The following is a 22,716-nucleotide window of genomic DNA, read 5'->3' on the forward strand; positions in this document are numbered from 1 at the left end:
CTCCTGTTAAGTAACCTCGTTACACAAAATGAGCTCTACTTGTGTAACTGACATTTTGGTATACATTTTCAAAGCTGTTTGCGAAACGAAAAAGCAGAAGCATTTGGAAGTGTTTTTTTGTTGGTAGTATTTTTGCTATTTAAAAAATATCAGGCATAAACTCAGATTTCTATTAAAATTTCAAATAATGCAATTCTGTGATAGTTTAGAAATTTGTGATGTGGGGTTTTTTTTAGACATATATAATTTTGTCACCTTTATTTAGGGTGTAATTGACAAATATAAATTGTATTGATAGATACATTTAATATGTGCCACTTGGTTTTGATATACACACACACATACACACACACACACACATTGTGAAATGAGCTCCACAATCAAACTAGTTGACATATTCATCACCTCATAGTTACCATTTTTTTGTGTCACGTGTTTGGTGAGAAAACTTTAAGGTCTACCCTCTTAATGCATTTCAAGCATACAATACAGTATTGTTAACTGTAGTAGCATACTGTACGTTAGATCTAGACATAAAAATTTTAAAATCCAGAGTTAGATTTGAAATCATTCTCTTAAATTTGGTCCTGCAACGCTTTTAGAAATAATAGAATTGAATGTAGGCATGAGTTTAGTAGAAAAATCATATAAGTAGGAAATTATTTTCTCTGAAATGTATACCATTTGTCCTGTGAAGTGGAGACAGCACTTGAGAGGTTTTTGATGCTCACTGGGTGCTTACAAACTCTACAATCAAAGTAACTTCAGTGAGTGAGAAGGTACTTCATTATCCCTAGAGGCTGGAGGGAATGGTTTCAGTTTATCTGTACATGTCAGAAGCCATCTGTACGTCTTTGTAACCTAACCTCTTAAACTTTATTTGTAATAATAACATGTTTGAAGGCTTAATATCCCCCAAGCATTGTATCCATTTTTCCATTGTTTTCTATGAAGAAGAAAACATCATAGTGCTTAGAAATTTTTAATTAACTGAAGAAAGGACTTTGAGGTTATATTGCACCCTCTAAACCTTTGCTGTGACAAAGAATATAGTGGAAGAAAATACTTTATAAATACTACCCAATTTTAATAAATTTGGACAGTATATCTTTACAACAAATATATTTTATCTAACCTTTGACAGTGATAAACCTTTGGTAAGTCAGGACATGCCTTTCCAATAAAATTTTTTTTTCAGCTATATGCTGAGAATAGATTACTTTTACAGAATAGTGATATAATTATGTTTATTCTCTTCTTGAGCCAAGCAAATCTTTAAATTTTTTTTAGTTTAAAAATTTATACCTTAGATGAAAAACTTGTGTGGTGTCTTTAGCAAATGAGCAGACAGTGAAGGTCAAGATAATGACCTCTGAATTGGTTCATGTAGGCATTTTTTTCTTAGAATTTAAAGGAAATTTATATATTTGAAACACTGTCCAGTATTATCTTTTGACTACCTTGAGCGATTTTAGAGCTTTTCTGAAAGCAGAAGGAACCAGTCTTCTGATTGAATTTATCAGCAATCATTTTGGTTTTGATGGCCGGTGTGAAGACAGAGATATGTAAATTATTTAAATGAGTTTGTCTCAGTATGTGGGTTAATTCTAGGTGTCCTAAAACTGGTTTGTTTATACAGTTATGTAACTAAAGGGAAAACCAAAGGTAATGTAGAACCAGTGTTCTAAAAAATTGGAGAAAACTTTCTTTTCAAGGTAATAGCAGTTAAAACAAGTGGGACTAATTAGCATGGTTTGGAAAATACTGAACTTTTGACCTTTTCTTTAGGATTTAATTTTGTTTTTGCTTTACCCACAGTTTTTCAGCTTTACAGAGATAATTGTTATAAATGAAAATAAAATGAATATTTTCTTATATGTCCATACAAAGATCAAACAAAAGGCCCCCCTCCCCCTCCTTTTTTTTTTTCCAATTGGCAAGTGTGGTTAGAAAGCTAATTTTAAATAGAACAAATGTTATGTCTTTTATGCATTTGGTTGAGTGCATTTGAGAAGATCCTGTTATTCAAAATGTATAATAGTTTCAAATTTGGATGAAAGATAGATGTATTTCCCTTAGGTTTTAAAAATCTAGTATGATATGGGGATATTTTGAGTACTTATACTTAGGTATACTGAATTTGTTCCTTTATATGAATCATACTTTCAAAATATTAATACATTTAACCCTCAAACATTTGGAGGTAGGATATGATAGTTTTCAAGTGTGCTGAAAAGAAAATGTTACAGAAAATACTTACATGATCTGAAGAAGTGTCATTTGTTCAGTGCCTCAAGCTTTAAATATGCCTTTTCCTAGTTGATACCTGGCCATAAGGTGTTGATAGTGATGTCATAATGATGGTGGTAGTAACTGGTATCATTATGTCAAATACAAAGTTTTTCTGTGGTTCTGAATTAAGTGGACCCAAAAGTACCCTGATAACAACGAAACATAACTCTTCTGCCTAAACTCATTTGGACGTGTTCTTTTATAATAGGCTTTGGGGGATGAGGGGTGAATCTCAACTTTAGTGATGACTTTTGTGAAATGAACCTGATTATTACTGATAGCTTCTTGGCTTGAACGAAGCTGGTAAATTAATCTGAGGCCAGACAGTAAATGGTGAGTTCAGCCTCTGTTGTGAATGTTTCTGTATGTTGAGAATGGAAAGTTTTTACACAGTCTTGAGTTTTCTGACTGGATGAGATGTGTATATTTGTACTCTGAGAAAAAGATGAAGAAATGAAGGCTCTCAGATTTTACTGAGTTATAGCTTAATTAGTTCCTTCAAATTGTACATTAAAAAATGAGCAATGTCATCATTTAGATAACTTCTAAAGCTACTTTAGAAGTACTAAAGTAGTAACAATACTAATTATTGTTACTACTTACGGATATATATATTTTACACTGGCAAAATAATATTCTACAAAGTGGAATTTATTGTATAAGGTCATTCATTTTAAGAACAGGACTGATCAACATAAAAGAACATCAAATTGCTCTTCATACTAATATTTTACTTGCACTTTCTATTTTTCTTTAATTAAAAAGAATTCATTGTTGTTACCTAGCATAGTGCTTGGCACGTACATAAGTACTTGGTAAATATGAGTCATTCTTTCAGTAAATATTGTGTGGGATACATCATTGAACAAGAAAGGTAGGGTCCCAGCTCTAAGGGAACTTATATTCTAGTAGGGAGGAAACAGTCTGTAAGTAAACTAACAAGATAACTCAGCTGATGTTAAGTACTGTGACGAAAAGGGAGCTGGTGAGATGGTGTGGGTAGAGCTGGGTAGAGAAGGCCTCCCTGAGGAGGTAGCATTGCTCTGAGACCTGAATGATGAGAAGGAGCCAGACATGAGGGCAGGAGTGTTCAGGCAGAGCGTATAGAAACAGCTCCAAGGTGGAAATGAATTTGGGGAGCTTGAGGAATATCAGAGGTCAGTGAGTCTGGAGCACAGTGAGTAGGGATATGAGGTGAGGGAGGCCTGATGTAAGGCATCGTAAGAATTAGTAAGAATTTTGGGTTCTTTCCTGTGTGAGGGGAAGGCAGCTGTGGGTGGGTAGGGGAGATGACTGTTCATTCTTTCATTCAGCACACTGAGTGCTACTGTGAGGCAAACCTCGTTCTGTGTTCTGTGTCCTGGGGAGATGAAGTAGATATCCCTGTCCTTGGTGTTTATAGATCACTCCTGGCTGTTTTGTGGGGGAAGAAATTGTGGCGCAGTGGGGGAAAGATTGGCAGTAGGGAAGCCGGTTAATAGGTCATTGCGGTGATTGGGTGAGAGATGATGGCGTGGATCAGAGTGGTAAGAACAGAATGGGTCTGGAATATACTCGAGAAATAAAGCTGACAGGATTTACTGATGGTTTGGGGGTGGTAAATGAAGGAAAGAGGAATCAAAGATGATGTCTTAGTTGGGGCTTCAGTAATTATAATGGATGGCGGCGCCATTTTCTGAGGTGTGGAGGAACGTGAGGAAGATAAGTGGAATTGAGAGTCCTGTTTTAGCCGTGTGGCGTTTGAGATGCATTTTAGAGGTTCAGGTGAGAAGTTGGGTATACAAGTCTGCATCTCAGTGGGGAGACGGGAAGGTGGAGGTAGGGATTTTGAGAGTTAGCTGTGTCTAAATGATGTCTAAATGTGATCACATAGAGTATCGAGAAGGCAGCAGAGGTTAGCGTTTTTTTCGTCAGATAGAGGAGGAGGAGCCATCCAAAGAGACTGAGAAAGAGCAGCCAGTGAAGTAGGAGTGCAGCCAGCAGAGTGTGGTGTTCCAGAGGAGAGGAGACTGAGGAAGGAGTCTTCACCACCAGAGCCGCGTGCTTCCAAGAGGCCATGTAAGATGAGACAGAAGAGAATGGACCAGTGCCACTGCATACTTCCAGTGAGAGACTTAAAAAGTTAAAACTAGTAGGGATTAAAGATTCTCTAATCGAGTCTGCACATTTTATTACATAGAATTGGTACGTAAGTTCTCAGTGAGTGTTTGGGTTGCTCTCTTTGCCCTTACCAGTTCTCAAGCCAGGGTGACCAACTATCTGGGTTTGCCTGGGACATTCAGTTTTAAAACTAGCGGTACTGTTTCCTGGGATGCCTTACATTGAACAGTCACTGAGTCTTGACTATAGGATTCTGCCTAGGGCGTCTGAACTGGTGTAAGGTTTTAAATTACTTTAAAGAGATTTTAAATTACTTTAAAGATAGTGGATTCAAGATCAGGAACTTTTGTTTTATGCCCTCTTTACACAGTGATGTCTTCATTGCTTTATTGATGCTGTTTTAATACTAAAAGTTCAGAGTTCTGAAGTGAACTCTAGTTTTTAGTTAACCTTCTGAAAGAGAATGGGATGAAAAATTTGGACTACATTTCATGTAAAGTTTAAAGTTTTCTATGAGGTGCTTACACTGTCTTGTAGAGGCAGGTATTGTGTGTTTATTGATCATAATCAATATACATTGCTTTGTCATGACATTACTGAAGCTTTTTCATTAATTCTGAGCATCCCATCTCACTTTAGGAATAATGTACTGAAAAGCTTAACTAGAAGTTAAGTTTTTAAATTTGGGGGGTGTTATTTATAAGTTTTCTCAAAACTTTATTTTGGAGTGTTTTAAAACTAAAGTTTTGTTTTCATTTTGGCATTTAAATGTATTATGTAAAGCACTTAGGCTCCTAAGTATCAGAAAACAAAAGGCTAATTGAGAAATAATGAGCTTACTCTGCTTTCTTTGGAGGTCAGTGGCTATGTGAATTTTCATTAGGTCTAGCAGCATTAGGTCTTAACAACTTTATTTAGGAATGTTTATTTTTACTGGGGCTTTTATTTCCTCCTGGGCTGATGATCCTTCTTAAGTTGGGACATAATTTGCTACCATGTAGAATATTTTCTCTATTAATTGATATTGTGAAATAGTTATATTCAAAGACAAAGGTAAACCCCTCTGGAATACGACTTGTTATACTTCCTCACGTTTGTAGTGGTTTTATTAAAAAAACCTCTTATTAGTTTTTATCATACCTCATTTTTTCCAGTTTATAAACAGAAACAAAGGCTTATGAGAGACTAAATTAAATATGTGGCCCTCATTCCAAATAGCTACCAAAATACTCTTTTGAATACAGCATTTCATGTAACCAGAGTATAAGATAGGAATCTTTGGCCTGTCCACATATTGAAATCAACAAGCACATGATTTTTTTCATAGAAGGAGATGGTCTTACCTTTGTTGGTTGCTACCCTGACGCTCTTGAGTTCCTTGTTTTATATCATGAGTGAATATTACTGGTTTGAATTCATACTTTTTATGTGAAAGGTGAACCACTTATTTATCCATCTGATCATTGTTCTTAATTGAGTTAATTTTAACTTCCACCTGAACCAAGCTAGTTTAAAACTCTTCCTTGTTATACTCAAGTTGAAAGTAAGGAAATTTAGAATCAATCTGGAGACTATAGTCTTATACCTATTGTGGTAATGTTTTTTAAAATTATTTTTATTAATTTTAGTAATAATAGTACTAATAAGTAGTTTTAATAGTAATAGTTAATGAACTTCCAGATTTCTTTTTTATATTTAGAAAGCAAAGAATACTAGGTGTTGATTACTTAAAATTCGATTTAAATCCTTAAGTGCAAGAAAGCCAATTAACTTAGATTGAGGTAGATTTTTTTCGTTTGATTGAGGTATAATTGATATATAACATTGTATTAGTTTAAGGTGTACAATATAATGACTTGCTGTATGTATATATTGAAAAATGATTACCATAGTAAGTTTAGTTAGTGTCCATCACCACACATAGTTATGGTTTGTTTTTCTTGTGATGAGAACTTTAAAGATTTACTAATTTTAGTAACTTTTAGATATACAGTATAGTATTGTTAACTATAGTCGCCATGCTGTACATTATATCCCCAAACTTATTTATCTTATACCTGGAAGTTTGTACTTTTGGACCACCTTCACCCATTTCCCCCACCCTCCCACCACCTGCCCCTGGAAGCCACCAGTCAGTTCCCTGTCTCTATGAGTTTGTTTGTTTTTAGATTCTACATATAAATGAGATCATACAGTATTTGTCTTTCTCTGTCTGGCATATTTCATTTATTGTAATGCCCTCAAGGCCCATTCATGTTACAACAGGATTTTCTTCTTTTTATGGCTGAATAATATTCCATTCTGTACAAATGCATTTTCTTTAGTCATCCATCTGTTGATGGACCCTTAGGTTGTTTCTGTGTTTTGGCTACTGTAAATAGTGCAGCAGTGAACATGGGGGATGCAGGTATCCCTTTGGGATAGTGATTTCATTTCTTTTGGGTATATACCCGGAAGTGGGTTTGCTGGATCATATGATAGTTCTATTTTTAGTTTCTTGAGTAACCTCCGTACTGTTTTATGGTGGCTGCACCAATTTACATGCCCACCAACAGTGTACAAGTTTTCTCTTTTCTCCCCATTCTTGCAAACACTTGTTATTTCTTATCTTTTTAATAATAGCCATTCTAATAGGTATGAAGTGCTATCTCAGTGGTTTTGATTTGCGTTTCGCTGCTAATTAGTGATGTGGAGCACCTTTTCATGTACCTGTTGCCATTTGTATGTCTTCTTTGGAGAAATGTTTATTCAGTTCCTCTCCCCATTTTTTAATCAGATTGTTTTTTTTCTATTGAGTTGTATCATTTACTTCTACATTTTGGATATTAACCCCTTATAAGATAGATGACTTGCAGGTATTTTCTCCTATTCAGCAGATTGCCTTTTCATTTTGTTGATGGTTTCCTTTGCTGTGCAGAAGTTTTTTAGTTTGATGTAGTATACTTTTTATTTTTACTTTTTGTTGCCTTTGCTTTTGGTGTCAAATCCAAAAAAATCATTGCCAAGACTGATGTCAAGGAGCTTACCCACTGTGTTTTCTTCTAGGAGTTTTACGGTTTCAAGTCTTACATTTTTAACCCATTGAATTGATTTTCATGTATGGTGTAAGATAAAGTCCAGTTTCATTCTTTTGCATGTGGTTGTCCAGTTTTCTCAATACCATTTATTGAAGAGACTATTTCTGGACCCTTTATTCTGTTCCATTGATCTATTGTGTCTGTTTTTATGCCTGGCACTTTAAAAAATATCTTTACATATTAATTCATTTAATTATCACAACAGCCCTATAGGATAGATACTATAATTTTTTTTCTCTTCTTACATAGGAAGAAACTGAGGCACAGATTGGCTAAGTGACTTACTCAAGTTCTCACTGCTTGTAAGAGTGGTACAGAACTTGAACCCAGGCAGTCTAGTTTCATAGTCCATATTCTTTTCCACTAAGCTATACTATTCATTCTATAATTAAAGAAAAATTAAAACTATTGGAGTCACTTACCCTAGAGATAAACAGTACTGAAATGAAGTAGAAGAGTAGGGTAAATAACATAAATATCTCTAAGTTTCTTTCACTTTAGCTAGGTATTTTCCAGTGTAGTACAAGATTTTCTGTTTTTGTTTTCCTGATTACTATTAATGTGAATATCTTTCTGTGTTTTAATGTTCTATTTGATTTTTTGGTGGCTTTTTTGTGCCTTTTGACGCTATTGAAAATTGTTTTCCCACATTTATTAGGAATTTTGGCCAACAGCCTTTCAAATCACTTATAATTATTAGTGTTTTTTTGTTTTGTTTGTTTTTATCTACGTTGGAAAATATTTACTGATCTTTAAATAGATACTTAAATGCAAACTGGCTCAAGGGATAGTTTAAAATCTCCTGGATTTTAAAACAAACAAACAACAACCAAAAACAAAACAAAACAAAAAACACCCTGTTTTAATCCTTCTAAAACAAAGACTATTTTTAAGATCTAATTATAAAGCTTCCAAAATTTTAATTTTATGCCAGGAACATTTATTGGGTACCCAGTAGTTATAATGACTACATTTATTGAGACCCTGTCTTAACTGTGCAGCTCTGTGCTAGAGACTAAAAATGTTGCTTTTGGTGAGGAAGAAGAAAGTCATATACATATGGGTTAATATAATTTAGTAAATGCTGTTATGGTATTTTGAGTGATATATTGGGAGAGCACAAAGTAGTAGTTATTTTAATACCACCTGGAGAAATCAGAGAAAACATTTAGAGCAAGTTAATTCTGAATCAGGACTCTTAAAGAAGAGAGAGAAGAGAAATAGCTTGGAGTCACGAAAGAACCTGATCTGTTTGGAGGCAGTGGTTAGGTATGTGCAGCTACAGAGTGTAGGGGAGCTGAAGTGGGAGAGGTAGGAGTTGTAAAGTCTTGGAAACTGAGGTTGCCAGTTGGTGAAGAACTTTGCCAAAGTTAAGGAATTTGAGTTTTAAGCAAAAGAATGATGTAAATATATTTTCTGATAGTAGGGTAGAGGCTGGCTTGGGCAGAGTTACTCCAGCAGGACATCTGTGCAGCAGTTCAGCCAAAAGACATATGATCTGTGACAGTGGGAAGAAGAGGAGAGAACTAATTCAGTGAATACTTCTGAAATGGACTGAAGAGTTTCAGAAATGGATTAGGTGTATGAGTTAAGGAAAAGAGATTTTTGTTGTTGTATTCCCTGCATTTATTTCTTTTTAACTTGGTTTCTACTTATAGAATTTGGGCAGCTTGAAGGCTACTGTTCTGAACTTTGAGGAGAAGTACTTGTTAACATTTCAGAGATGTTATGTTGTGAGATTTGTGTATCTTATGTCAAATAAGGGTAAATATGATTTGATATTTTCTGTTTTTTTTCTGTTTTATTTTATTAAAAAAGGTTGGTCTCAGTGCACTGAATGGGTGATAACCTGCATTTTAAAAAACACTGTAATTTGTATTCATAGTTTGTATTGTATATTCAGCTTTTTATTTACAACTATAAATCTGCTTTGTCAATGGTGTTTATTTTTCTGGCTTAGCATTGTCATTTTAAAAATTCAATAAGATTAGTTCTTCTAATTGCAGTTACAATTAATGTTAGCATATTGTGGAAGACTTGATGTTGTGTGCATTTTTGCTTCCAATTTAGAAAAAAAGCTTCAGAAATAAAATATAATAGGTTACTTATTCATTTGATGCTAATCTTCCTGTTTTTCCAATGTGAGAAATATTAGTAATTATTAAATAAGTTATCCCTGGGCATTCAGTATTCTATTTAAAATTATTGAAATTGGTATTAAAAAATGTAACATATTGCCTTCCAAAGAGAAGTCCCAATGTATGGTGTCTTGGGAATCTTTGCTGTTCTTGCAGAAGTGCATCTTTGTTCTAGAGAGAGCTGATTCTACACAGTCATTCAGTTGCTCTAATATGATAGGACCTAGGTAATACTTTATTTCAGAGATCACTGAGCCTTAAAGTTTGTTTTTTTAAGTGCATAGCACATATCTAGAAATTGAGTAATTCCCTTTTAGTAGTGTAGTCTTATAACTATTGTGTGAGAAAATTTTCCTTGTATCACCTGGTAAGCATATTCATGTCTAATTCTGACTGCTTTGTGATTCTGGATTATGTTGAATAGAGACACGCCATGTCATTCTTCTCAGATTGAATTCATTCAATCTAAATGAAAGATTAGAATGTTATTTCAATCATGACATTTTGTTAATTATCTTCAGTGTTCTAGGCACATAAAATATTGGATCTTTTTAAGAAAGTAGTAGTTATATTATATGCTTATTATATATTAGAAAGTAGTAGTTATATGCTTATAGACTTATTACATGCTTCCTTCTTCTAGAGTTCTTTTTTTCTTTTTTTTTTTTTTTTCTTTTTGCTGTATGCGGGCCTCTCACTGTTGTGGCCTCTCCCGTTGCGGAGCACAGGCTCCGGATGCGCAGGCCCAGCGGCCATGGCTCACGGGCCCAGCCGCTCCGCGGCATATGGGATCCTCCCAGACCGGGGCACGAACCCGTATCCCCTGCATCGGCAGGCGGACTCTTAACCACTGCGCCACCAGGGAGGCCCTCTAGAGTTCTTTTGATGAGGATACCTTCCTAGAAAAAGGACTGCACTGGTCTTTTGTCAAAGTATATGAGTTGCTGTGTTTCCCCGGTAGACTCTCCTACAGCTTTAAAAAGCTTCATAATTTTTTTCTTCTACTGGACTAAATTAATTGTGATATTGAAACAGACTTGTAACTATCAACCAAAACAAAGAACCAGTCTATTCTAAGTTCTTTACTTTGAAGAAAATTTTTTCCTTTTAAGTGTATAAATATAATTCATTTTGTGAACATTAATTTGTAGTTTTGAATTTTTGAACATTTAAAAAAAGTTAAGGTAGTTTGATTTATGTGTTAGAATGTACGCATTTTGTTCCAAACTAGGCCAAGTAAGTTGTATACCCATTTCCCGGAAAACATATCTCCAAAGACTTTCATTAATAGTTACTTAGCACAGGTATAGAATAACTAAGAGGTACTTAATAAGTAAATTATTTGGTTTATTAGTGGTGGGGTTTAAGGATTAAAAAAATAAAGCTTATTTTTCTGATTATTAAACTAATAATACAAAGCATAAAACTCAAAGAAATTACCAGTAACTTACCATCTAGGGAAAACCACAGGTAGTATTTTGATGTATTTCTTTCCAGTTGCTTTATGCAGTTTTTTTTGTTTGTTTGAATGTTTACTGTATGCTGGCTGCAGCACTGAGTAAGATCTGGAACACAGGATCCTTGCCCTCAATGACTATTACTACAGTCTAGAAGGAGGACAGATACAGGCACAGATAACTTCAGTTTGATATGGTGAGTGCTAAGCTAGAAACAGGCAAAAAAAGAGTTCAGAGAATTCCTAGACAATATGAAATCTGAGGTTATTTGTGAACTTCCCATTTATTAAATTTTATGTCTTACTTAGATTAACAATATAAGCATTTTATACTTTTAGGTCTTCACTATTTTAATGGCCAAAATTGTGTTCCCTTCTCCCTTTTGGTTTATTTGTAACAGTTCCTTATTAGAAATAACGCTTAACAAACATTCTATAGCCCCATTGTCCCAAATGTTGGATTCTTTTTTTTAATTTTAGCTTTATTGAGGTATAATTGATAAATAAAATTGTAATGTATTAAAGTGTAAATGTGATGTTTTGATATATGTATACATTGAGAAAGGATTCTCATTAGAGTTGGTTAACACATCCATCACGTCACATAATTCCTTTTTTTCTTAGTTGAGAACACTTAAGTTTTATTCTCTTAGCAAATTTCAAGTATACAAAACTGTTGTTAACTATAGTCATCATATTCCACATTAGATGCTAAGACTTAGCGTAATATCCTATTGTGTGTATGTGTTTGTGTGTGTGTGTGTATGTGTGTGTGTGTGTGTGTCTTTGAAAAAATGTCTGTTCAGGCCCTTTGGCCATTGTTTATTTGGGTGTTTTTTTGCTGTTGAGTTGTTCTTTATATATTTTGTATATTAATCCCTTATTGGATATATGGTTTGCAAATATTTTCTCCCATTCTATAGGTTGCCTTTTCTTTTCTTTCTTTTTTCTTTTCTTTCTTTCCTTTCTTTCCTCCTTCCTTCCTTCCTTCCTTTCTTCCTTCCTTCCTTCCTTTCTTTCTTTCTTTCTATGATGATTTTCCTTGCTATTCAAAAGCTTTTTAGTTTGATATAGTACCATTTATTTATTTTTGCTGTTGGTGTCAAAATCCAAAAAAATCATTGCAAGATCAATGTTAAGGAGCATACCTGTATGTTTTCTTCTAGGAGTTTTATGGTTTCAAGTCTTATGTTCAAGTCTTTAATCTATTTTGAGTTCACTTTTGTGTGTGGTGTAAGATAGGGGAACAGTTTCATTCTTTTGCCTTTGGCTGTCCCGTTTTCCTAATAGCATTTAGCCTTTCCCCTTTGTATATTCTTGGATCCCTGATAGTAAATTAACTCACTGTGTATGCATGGGTTTATTTCTGGGCTCTCTATTCCATTCCATTGATCTGTGAGTCTTTATTTAATGACAGTACTGTTTTAATTACTATAGCTTTATAGTATAGTTTGAAATCAGGATGTTTGATGCTTCCAGCTTTGTTCTTTTTCAGAATTGATTTGGCCATTCAAGGTCTTTTGTGGTTCTGTACAAATTTTAGCATTGTTTTTTCTATTTCTGTGAAAAATACCATTGAAATTTTTATAGGGATTGCATTGAATCTGTGGCTTACTTTGGGTAGCATGGATATTTTAACAATATTTTTCCAATTTGTGAGCATGAAATATCTTTCCATTTATTTGTGTCTTCAGTTTCTTTCACCTCAAGGTATTATAGTTTTTGACGTGTGGATATTTTACTTCCTTGGTTGAATTTACTTCTTAGTGTTCTTTTCAATGCAATTGTAAATGGATTGTTTTCTTAATCTGTCTTTTCAGTAGTTTGTTGTTAGTATATAGAAACATAACTGATTTTTGTGTATTGATTTTTGTATTCTGTAACTTTACTGAATTTGCTGATTAGTTCTAACAGTTTTTTGGTGGTTTTCCATATATAGTATGTCATATGCAAATAGAGACAGTTTTACTGCTTCCTTTACGATTTGGATACCTTTTATTTCTTTTTCTTATCTAATTTCTCTGGCTAGGACTTCCAGTACTTCATTAAGTAAAAGTGGTGAGAGTAAGTATCCTTGTCTTGTTCCTCAGCTTTTTCAGTGTTGAGTATGATGTTAACTGTGGGCTAGTCATATATGGCCTTTATTGTGTTGAGTTATGTTCCCTCTGTACCCAGTTTGTTGAGAGTTTTATCTTGAAAGGATGTTGAATTTTGTCAAATACTTTTCCTACATCTTTTGAGTTTATATGATTTCTATGCTTTATGTTGTTAATGTGGTATATCACATTTATTGATTTGCATATGTTGAACCATTCTTGCATCCCTGGAATAAATCCCATTTGATTATGGTGTATGGTCCTTTTGATGTGCTGTTGAATTAGGTTTGCTAATATTTTGTTGAGGATTTTTGTATCTATGTTATTAGGGATATTAGTCTGTGATTTTCTTGTAGTGTCCTTGTCTGGGTAATGTAGTGTCCAGTATGGGGTAATGATGGCTTCTTAAAAAGAGTTTGGAATTATTCTTTCCCTTTCCATTTTTTGGAAGAGTTTGAGAAGGATTGGTATTAATTCTTTAAATGTTTGGTAGGATTCATTCCCTAGTGAAACCATTTGGTCCTGGACATATCTTTGTTGAAAGGTTTTTGATTATTGATTCAGTATCTGTACTAGTAATTGGTCTGTTCAGACTTTCTTTGTCTTCATGATTTAGTCTTGGTAGGTTGTATGTTTCTAGGAATTTATTTATTTCTTCTAGGTTGGCCAATTTGTTGGCTTATGATTGTTCATAGCAGTTTCTCATGATCCTTTGTATTTCTGTGTGAGCAGTTGTAATGTCACCTTTTTCATTTCATATTTTATTTGAGACTTTTTTTTCCCATAGTCATTCAGGCTTGTCAGTTTTATTTATCTTTTCAAAATAGCTTTAGTTTCATTGATCTTTTCAGTTGTCTTTTTAGTCTATATTTTATTTATTTCCACTCTGATTCTTATTATTTCCTTCCTTCTTTAAACTTTTTTTTTTTTTTTTTAGCATCACCACGCAGCTTGCAGGATCTCAATTCCCTGACCAGAGACTGAACCCAGGCCATGGCAGTGAAAGCCTGGAATCCTAAATTAGTTCCTTCCTTCTACTAACTTTGGGGTTAGTTTGTTCTTTTTCTAGTTCCTTAAGGTGTAAAGTTAGATTGTTCATTTGAGCTTTCTTAATGTTGGCATTTATCACTATAAACTTCCCTCTTACAACTGCTTTTGCATTCCATAAGTTTTGTTATGTTGTGTTTCCATCATTTGTCTCAAGATATTTTTTGATTTCCCTTTTGATTTCTTTTTTGACCCATTGGTGGTTTAGGAGCATGTTGTTTAAGCACCACATATTTGCGAATTTTCTGTTTTCTTCTTTTAATTGATTTATTTCATACCATTTTCATTGGAAAAGATGGCTGGATATGGTGTAAATCTTCTTAAATGTAGTAAGACTTATTTTGTGGCATAAGACATGATCTGTCTTGGAGAATGTTTCATGTGCACTTGAGAAAAAAATGTGTATTTATATTCTTTTTCTATCTCTATATATCTGTAGGAAGAGATTTATTGTAAAGAATTTGTTCATGTGATTATGGAGGCTGGTAAGACCCAAGATCTGCTGTGTGAGTCAGCAATCTGGAGACCCAGGGGAGTCAATGGTTTAGTTTCAAATTGAATTTGAAGGCCTGAGAACCAGGAGAGCTGATGTTTCACTTCCAGTCCAAAGACAGGGAAAAGCCAATGTTCTCTTTTGAAGGCCTTTAGGCAGGAAGAATTCTCTCTTTATTGGGGGTGGGTCAACCTTTTGTTCCATTCAGACCTTCAGCTGGTTTGATGAGGCCCATCCACATATGGAGGGCAATCTGCTTTACTCAGTCTACCAATTTAAATATTAATCTCACCTAAAAATAGCCTCACAGAAACATGCAGAATAATATTTGACCCAGTATCTGGTCACCCCATGGTCCAGTTATGTTGACACATAAAATTGATCATCATACATATGAATATATGTTTGATGTTGTCTAAGAGTTTTGAACCATACAAGGGAATTCCCTGGCAATCCATTGGTTAGGACTCTGTGCTCTCACTGCCGAGGGCCTGGGTTCAGTCCCTGGTTGGGGAACTAAGATCTCACAAGCCACACGGCACGGCCAAAAAAATAAATAAATAAACCATACAGGTCAACTTGTTATTGAGTTCAAGCTCGTACTGCTCGCTGCACGACAGGCTGTTAAATCGAGAGATGAGTTGTCAGGGCAAGGAATAGTGACTTTATTTGGAAAGCCAGCAAACTGAGAAGATGGTGGGCTCATGCATCAAAGAACCATCTTGCCTGAGTTAGAATTCAGGCTTCTTTTATACTAAAAGGGGAGGGAATAAAGTCAAACATTTCCTGGTTCCAGTCAGCCTCTGGAGGGGATGTGTTAATTTCTTCCTCCCTGTAGTCATTCACAGGTGGGCCTGGTCAGGATGTTTCCTTTGAGCTAAACAGAGGAATTTCAGCTTAATGCTCACTACCTGGGAGGCAGGTTTCCCAGAGATGGGCCATTATGTATAATTTAAGCTTATAGGAAACATCCCTTTAGTGGTTAACTTGTAATAGAATGCAAAAATTTCTTCCTTATTACAAACTGAGACTGTTTATTCTGGAAAAAGAAATCCAAAAAAGTTGTTGGTGTTGGTAGTCCTCAGATAACTTCAGTAATGCTCCCATGAATTTTCAGATCTAGAGCAGCAGGACTTGCTGGTATGTGCTCTAGGATGAACTAGAATTTCTTCTGAATAAAGGAATGAATTAACATGCTGGCCGGGGTTACTCATTTTGAGTCAGCTGGATTTTAGAGAATATTTGTCTATTAGAATAATTTTTTACTCTCGATCAGGGGTCTGCAAACTAGGGCCCATGGATCAAATCTAGCTTGTCATCCTTTTTATCAATAAAGTTTTATTGCAACACAGTCATACCCATTCTCTTGTCTACTGCTGCCTTTACCACAATGGTAACAGAGTTGGATAGTTTTGATAGAGATCAAATGGCTTGCAAAGGTGAAAATATTTACTGTCTGACCTTCAGAAAACTTCAGAAAAAGTTTTGTTGAGCCATTCTTCCTGGTAATAGTTAATGATTTAAGACTAATTATTGAAAATCTTCCTAGCTTCTGGTAATAACACCATATCATTATCAGTGTTTTTTCCTTTCTTTCTTTTTTTACCCCCATTACTGGTGTGTATGTGTGTTGGGGTGGGGTGGGGGGATTATATCCTTTTATCTACAAATGGTGTCCTTGGGCCAAGATTTGTTAACAATAAATGGGGTGGAGGTGTTGTGGCCTAAACATGTAATACTACTTTATACTGCTCAAGATGGCTATATTGTCTAAAAGCAAGAGTTTTTACTTTATTTCAGTGGTCTTATGCAGCTTTTGTAAAATTGTTAACCAGGAATCTGTTGAATTTACATATCTTGCTCTATAGCTGGTTCCTTTCAGAATCAAATGTTGATGTAATCTGCAAATCAGTATAAGTAATTTTCAGCATTTTTCCCCGAAGATGATAGTGTATAATCATCATCATCATCATTATCCCTAGTGATAGAGTAAATATTCTGTAATGTATTTGTTCCTTTAGTAAAACATTGTAGTCAATGTTGACATTTAGACGTAGAGCTCCCTGAAAGCTCCTTTTTCCATATATGTAAATGTACAATCTCTTCCCTAACCATGGAATCATACTATATATGTAGCGATACAAATGCTTTGCTCCCACACATACTTAATATTTTGGATGTCACTACATGTTAAAAAAAAAAGTTCAGTGAAATTATTTTTAGCACTTGAATATTATCAACTAACTTACATATTTTGTTTCTAGGCATTTATTTTTATTGTTAAAGAAGTACTGTCCTTGTGCTTATATATTTTTATACTTGTCTATTACTTCTTTATAAAAATTCCTAGTAGGAGGTCTTATGTTGAAATTTAGGTACATGTTGAAATTTAGATACCTGTTTCCAGATGCCCTAATTTAGAAAGGTTCTATCAGTTTATATACCCACGAAAGTATGTGAACTTTCCCTGCACTTTGTTTGACCTTGGTATTTCAAATATTTGCCAGTGGTATTTAATGTTATAGATAATTTAAAAATCTAAAAATAAAAAATTGTTGCCTTTTTCATTTCTCTCATTATTAGTAAGGTTGGACATCTTTTCATATCTTTATTTGCCATTTCCATGTACTACCAGCCTATTTATGTTGTTTTCTGAGTATTCCTAAAAAAATTTCTCCAATTAATAGGTTTGCACTTGGGAGAGAAAGTAGTGGGCTGGTTGCCCTTTTTTTTTTTTTTTTTTTTTTTTGCGGTACGCGGGCCTCTCACTGTTGTGGCCTCTCCCGCTGCGGAGCACAGGCTCCGGACGCGCAGGCTCAGCGGCCATGGCTCACGGGCCCAGACGCTCCGCGGCATGTGGGATCTTCCCAGACCGGGGCACGAACCCGCGTCCCCTGCATCGGCAGGCGGACTCCCAACCACTGCGCCACCAGGGAAGCCCCTGGTTGCCCTTTTTGATAATGGTTTAGATAGGACTTTGAGTTCATGTAAAAGGAATATTACATGAGGAGCTGTTTAAAGAAAATATTTTTGGTGCAGATTATAGACAAATCAGAGTTAGAGCAGATCTGGTGACAGAATGCCTTCACCTGGTGCTTTAAGGTGTGAGTGCTTAGTCAGATGAATTAAGATAAGTCCCATTCTGAGATAGGTCTAGAATCTACAAAGTTTTAAGTGGTTGTTCTGGACCTCAAAGCTGGTAGAAGTGTTTCTTTGGCCACTATTTTTTAAGCTTGAGTTAATTTAAATGTATATGACTTTTAAGGCTGCTTGTATACTTCATAGATCTATAAAACTCAAACTTAATTTATAAATTATATTATAAATAGAAATGAAAGATAATAATAATTTGGTATAATGTTTTATTAGAACTAGAACTTTAATGTTGGGGTTAATATGGTAGAAAATAGCTTCAGGTCTGGTTTTATTATTTTTTTAAAACAATTTAATATTTATTTATTTATTTGGTTGCACTGGGTCTTAGTTGTGGCAGGTGGGCTCCTTAGTTGTGGCATGCTAACTCTTAGTTGCAGCATGCATGTGACATCTTGTTCCCTGACCAGGGATCAAACTCCGGCCCCCAGCATTGGGAGCGTGGAATCTTAACCACTGCACCACCAGGAAAGTCCCTGGTTTTATTATTAATCTCTTTATATATTTTGATATTAATAAAGAGAATGACTGTTCCTAAGTGCAGTAAAAATGATGTAATTAATTTTGTGGATGTGTTTGTCATTTTGAGATTCTTATGTTTATTAAACTGCTAGAAAGCTCTCCTTGCATGCCAATTTCAGTAGCGTGTAACATGTAATTCTGTAATGATGTTTTGTTTCACATCATGATGGTAAGTGCCCAGTCATTTCTGCTTTACTTAGAAGCACCTGCAATACTCCCAAATGGGAGTATTATAATTATGTGATAATGTCTGCTTTAAGGTAGCTATTCACGTCATCTATAATATGCTTATTAATTTTCAAGGGTATAATTGAATTGAAGGCTCAAAATTCTTGTACAGAACGTGGTAACTCCCACAAATAAGTCTACAGGCTTCAATTTTAGAGCCACTGTGTTAACCGTTGATAAAGACATGTGCTACTATAACTTTGTATAAAATTCAAGATTTAAAATTGCTCTTTCAAATTACTGTAAACATTTTTCAGTGCTTGTCCTTTATTTCTGCACCTAATTTTTATGAACTTGTAATTAATAGTTCACAGAGTGGCATTGGTCCATGGGTATATTTTGAGTGGCATTGTAGACAGTAAAAGAATGAAGTGAGCAAAAACGTAAAATGATGGATAAATCATAAAAAGGCAAATGTAAGTTAAGTAAAAATGGACAACATAAGTGAAAATAAAGATTATAAGAGAACATTGAAAAGTGATACATTAGCTAAACAATGAAGATTTAACGTAACTCAAAAGGGAGAATTAAGCAAAGAGCCAGGAAGATGCTCTGGTGTTAAACTTCTATGAAAAGATAACTAAAGAAATAAAATCAATTAAAATAATGAAAAAGAATTTAAAATTTTAAGTGGTTAGGTTATAGCGGAAAAAAATAGATTTTTTTGACCTTCCATGAGCACATTCTACTTACATTGTCATGCAATATGATTTGATTAGATTTTCCCTGAGTCCCAATTCTCAGCTAATGCCTGTGTCTGGGATCACAGATGCCTACCTATCAAATATTACAAAGCAGAGTGCTGACATTTCCAGATGGATTGATGATAGAGTTGATATTTTAAATCAAACAGTAGTTCCATGTATAAAAGTTCAATGTCTATAAGCAGAAGTCAGAGCTCTTCAGCCAGAGGAAGCTGCTAAATCAGCATTGAATTTGTGTATGTGTGATAAGTAAGTTTATTTGGTGAATCTTAGATATCACCGATCTATTTAAATTATTTTCGGCAGAAAATAAGCTTATTTTACCTTACTTGCATTTTTTTTTTTTTTTTTTTTTTTTTGCGGTACGCGGGCCTCTCACTGCTGCCGCCTTTCCCATTGCGGAGCACAGGCTCCGGATGCGCAGGCCCAGCGGCCATGGCTCACGGGCCTAGCCGCTCCGCGGCATGTGGGATCCTCCCGGACCGGGGCTCGAACCCGCGTCCCCCGCATCGGCAGGCGGACTCCCAACCACTGCGCCACCAGGGAAGCCCCTTACTTGCATTTTTTACAAGGTCAAAAGATGTCTTCTGTCTCCTCACAGACATTATAAATGTGTTAACTTCTGCATATTTTCTTTTGTAGGCCCAGATTATTCTTCATCAGCATGGTTACCTGGTAATGAATCATTGTGGCAGGCCACAACTGTTCCGTCCAACCAGCGAAATAACCATATCAGGAGACATAGTATAGCTTCTGACAGTGGTGACACTGGCATTGGAACTTCCTGTTCTGACAGTGTGGAAGGTGAGCTGAATTCTTACTGGTGAGACGTGAATCTTTGTAGAATGGCTGTGATTGAGAAAATTCAAGGGATGTGTTTTTTGTTCCAAACTAAGAAATTATAGAGTAGTGTTTGAATATTTAATAATGTTCAGTGTTGTTATATATCAAATGAAGTTGTTCTTCTGATCGTATTAATTTTTCCTTCATTAATTTTTTGTTGTTGTTGTTGTTTTCTGCTGTACGTGGGGCCTCTCACTGTTGTGGCCTCTCCCGCTGCGGAGCACAGGCTCTGGATGCACAGGCTCAGTGGCCATGGCTCACAAGCCTGGCCGCTCCGCGGCATGTGGGATCTTCCCGGACCGGGGCACGAACCCGCTCAACAGATGACCCAAACAACAGATCACAGAATACACAAGCCTACTCTTTCTATTAGATATGTAGATTTCTGTAGCACACATACCAACCTAAGTACTTTTTAAAAACACATGTTTATTTGGAAATTTAATACGTGATGTAAAGACAGCATTTCAAAATAGTAAGGAAGGATTAAGCCTGAAAAAAGTGTTAATAGATACTGAACTCAAACTGTAAGAAAATTAAATTTGAAATGGAGCAAAGAACTAATGATTTCTTTTAACAATCATAAAAGTACTAGGAAATAGGAAATTTATTTTATATTTTTACATTAAATATATTCTTAAGCCACACAACACAGATTTTAATAGAAATTCAAAAATTTTGAACACTGATAAAAGATATTAAATAAAAAAGGGGACATACTAGGAATAAATATTTGTAATCAAATTAACAAGAAACTAATATCCATATTATTTAAAGAGTTCCTACAAATAAGGATAATGCCCCCAAATAGGTGTTTATCTATAAAATTTTAAATATTTCATAATTTAAAAATTTCATAGATAAAAGAAATAAACAATTCATGTAAAAAGTACAAATGACCAATAAACATCAAAAAGGTGATCAAACTCAGTCATAGTGAAGTGAAAGTCTAGACAGTGAGATACTGCTTTTCACCAGCAAAATTGCCCCCTTTTCCATAAAAATAGACTGTAATATCCAGGATCTGAGCAAAGATGGGAAAAATAGTACTCTAATAACTAGGATATGTAGTCAGCCTTTATAGGGGGCAATTTGGCAATGCTAACTAACAGCTATATAACTGTTAACCATGTTCTAGGCACTTATACATGTTAACTCTTTTAACCCTCACAACAGCCCTCTGATAGGAAAAGTGAGGTCAACCTTTAAGTAACACTTAGAGGCTAAATTACTTACCTATAAATAATGTATGTAAAGTGTATATATTCTTGATTCAGCACGCACACAGCTGAACAAAGATAATATGTACAAGAATATTCACTGTAACACTGTTTAGTGAAAAATTAGAACTCCAAGTGTCTGTCAGTAGGGAAATGGTTAAATATATCACGGTGTATTCAGTTAATTAGGTAGCTACATATGTACTAACCTAGAAATATATTCAAGCGAATTTCCAACTTAAGATAACAAACTAAACACAGTTCTCTAATGCTGTTCCTTTCTGAATTCCCACTAAAAGTCAGGAAAAAAAATTAAAAAACAAAACAAAACCAAAAACAACCATATGATGACAGGGGGAAAAAGAGAAAACAACAGTAAAATTCTGGGAGCTATAAGTCAGAACAATACAAATTTTCTTAGCGGATCCCAAGAGCTAAATCCGAAACCAGCAGCAGAGAAATTCAGGAACAAACTGTCAATATATATTATTAAAAATCCTCAAAAATGCTCAGGAACTGGTGTACATGATATTCACATGACATCACGGGTGATGTTTACTTTGATTACTTAGTTAAGATGTGTTTGCCAGATTTCTCTGCTATAAGACTGTTATTTTACCCTCTTCATATTCTGCTGTTTGGAAGCAAGTCACTAAGTCCAGCCCAAACTCAGAATGAGGGTGGGGGTACAGAGTTTTACATCCTGGAGGGAAAAATATCTATGTACGTTGTTTGGAATTCTTTTATGAGAAAGACTCATCTGTTTTCTCTCATTTATTTATTTATCCAACCACTTATTTATGTTAGTATGGACTGTGTATATTTATCTTTTGGGCTATTATCCAATAATATTTATTTTGTTGCTCAAATTATTCCACCTTTTGCCATTGGGAACTCTTTCAGGTTGACTCCTGTGACACTCTGTGCTCCATCCCCATCCTTTTGTTTTTTGAGCACTTCCTTTTGCGTAGTGTAAGGTGTTCCATGGTCATCTTATATCTTCCCTACTGTAGCCCTAGGATCAGCCATTTCTCCAAAGATCCCTGGTTCTTTTTATTGGAGAATAGTATTTAGAAACCAAGATCTGGGTGCTGGGAGTGCTTGTTACCGCTGGGGTGTTATTGCTTCTACACCGTCATGGAGGCAGAACTAGGTTATATGGTATGTATACTCGCCTGTGTATACATGCATATCTGTAATTATTTCTGTGTCTATTCATAAGTATCCACATTAAGCTAAATGAGTTCATACTGATGTCTCTGACTCTAATCCAGTATAGCAGAGCTCATTTTAACTTTTTCCCCTTACTTGTCTATAATTTCCCTTTCCAACAGTGAGATACCTCCA

The 22,716-nt window shown here is 35.0% G+C and overlaps 1 protein-coding gene across 2 annotated transcripts in view; it reads left to right on the forward strand.

Moving 5' to 3' along the window:
* CEP85L (centrosomal protein 85 like) overlaps positions 1 to 22,716 on the forward strand; it is a 151,267-nt gene that overhangs the window by 1,405 nt on the left and 127,146 nt on the right. For both annotated transcript variants that reach the window (XM_060114704.1, XM_060114705.1), the window contains exon 2: positions 19,949 to 20,110. In XM_060114704.1, coding sequence (XP_059970687.1) covers positions 19,949 to 20,110 — 162 coding nt within the window. The remainder of the gene's footprint in view (positions 1 to 19,948; positions 20,111 to 22,716) is intronic.

The sequence above is a fragment of the Mesoplodon densirostris genome, chromosome 12, assembly GCF_025265405.1.
Source record: "Mesoplodon densirostris isolate mMesDen1 chromosome 12, mMesDen1 primary haplotype, whole genome shotgun sequence".
In the NCBI taxonomy this organism is placed as follows: domain Eukaryota; kingdom Metazoa; phylum Chordata; class Mammalia; order Artiodactyla; family Ziphiidae; genus Mesoplodon; species Mesoplodon densirostris.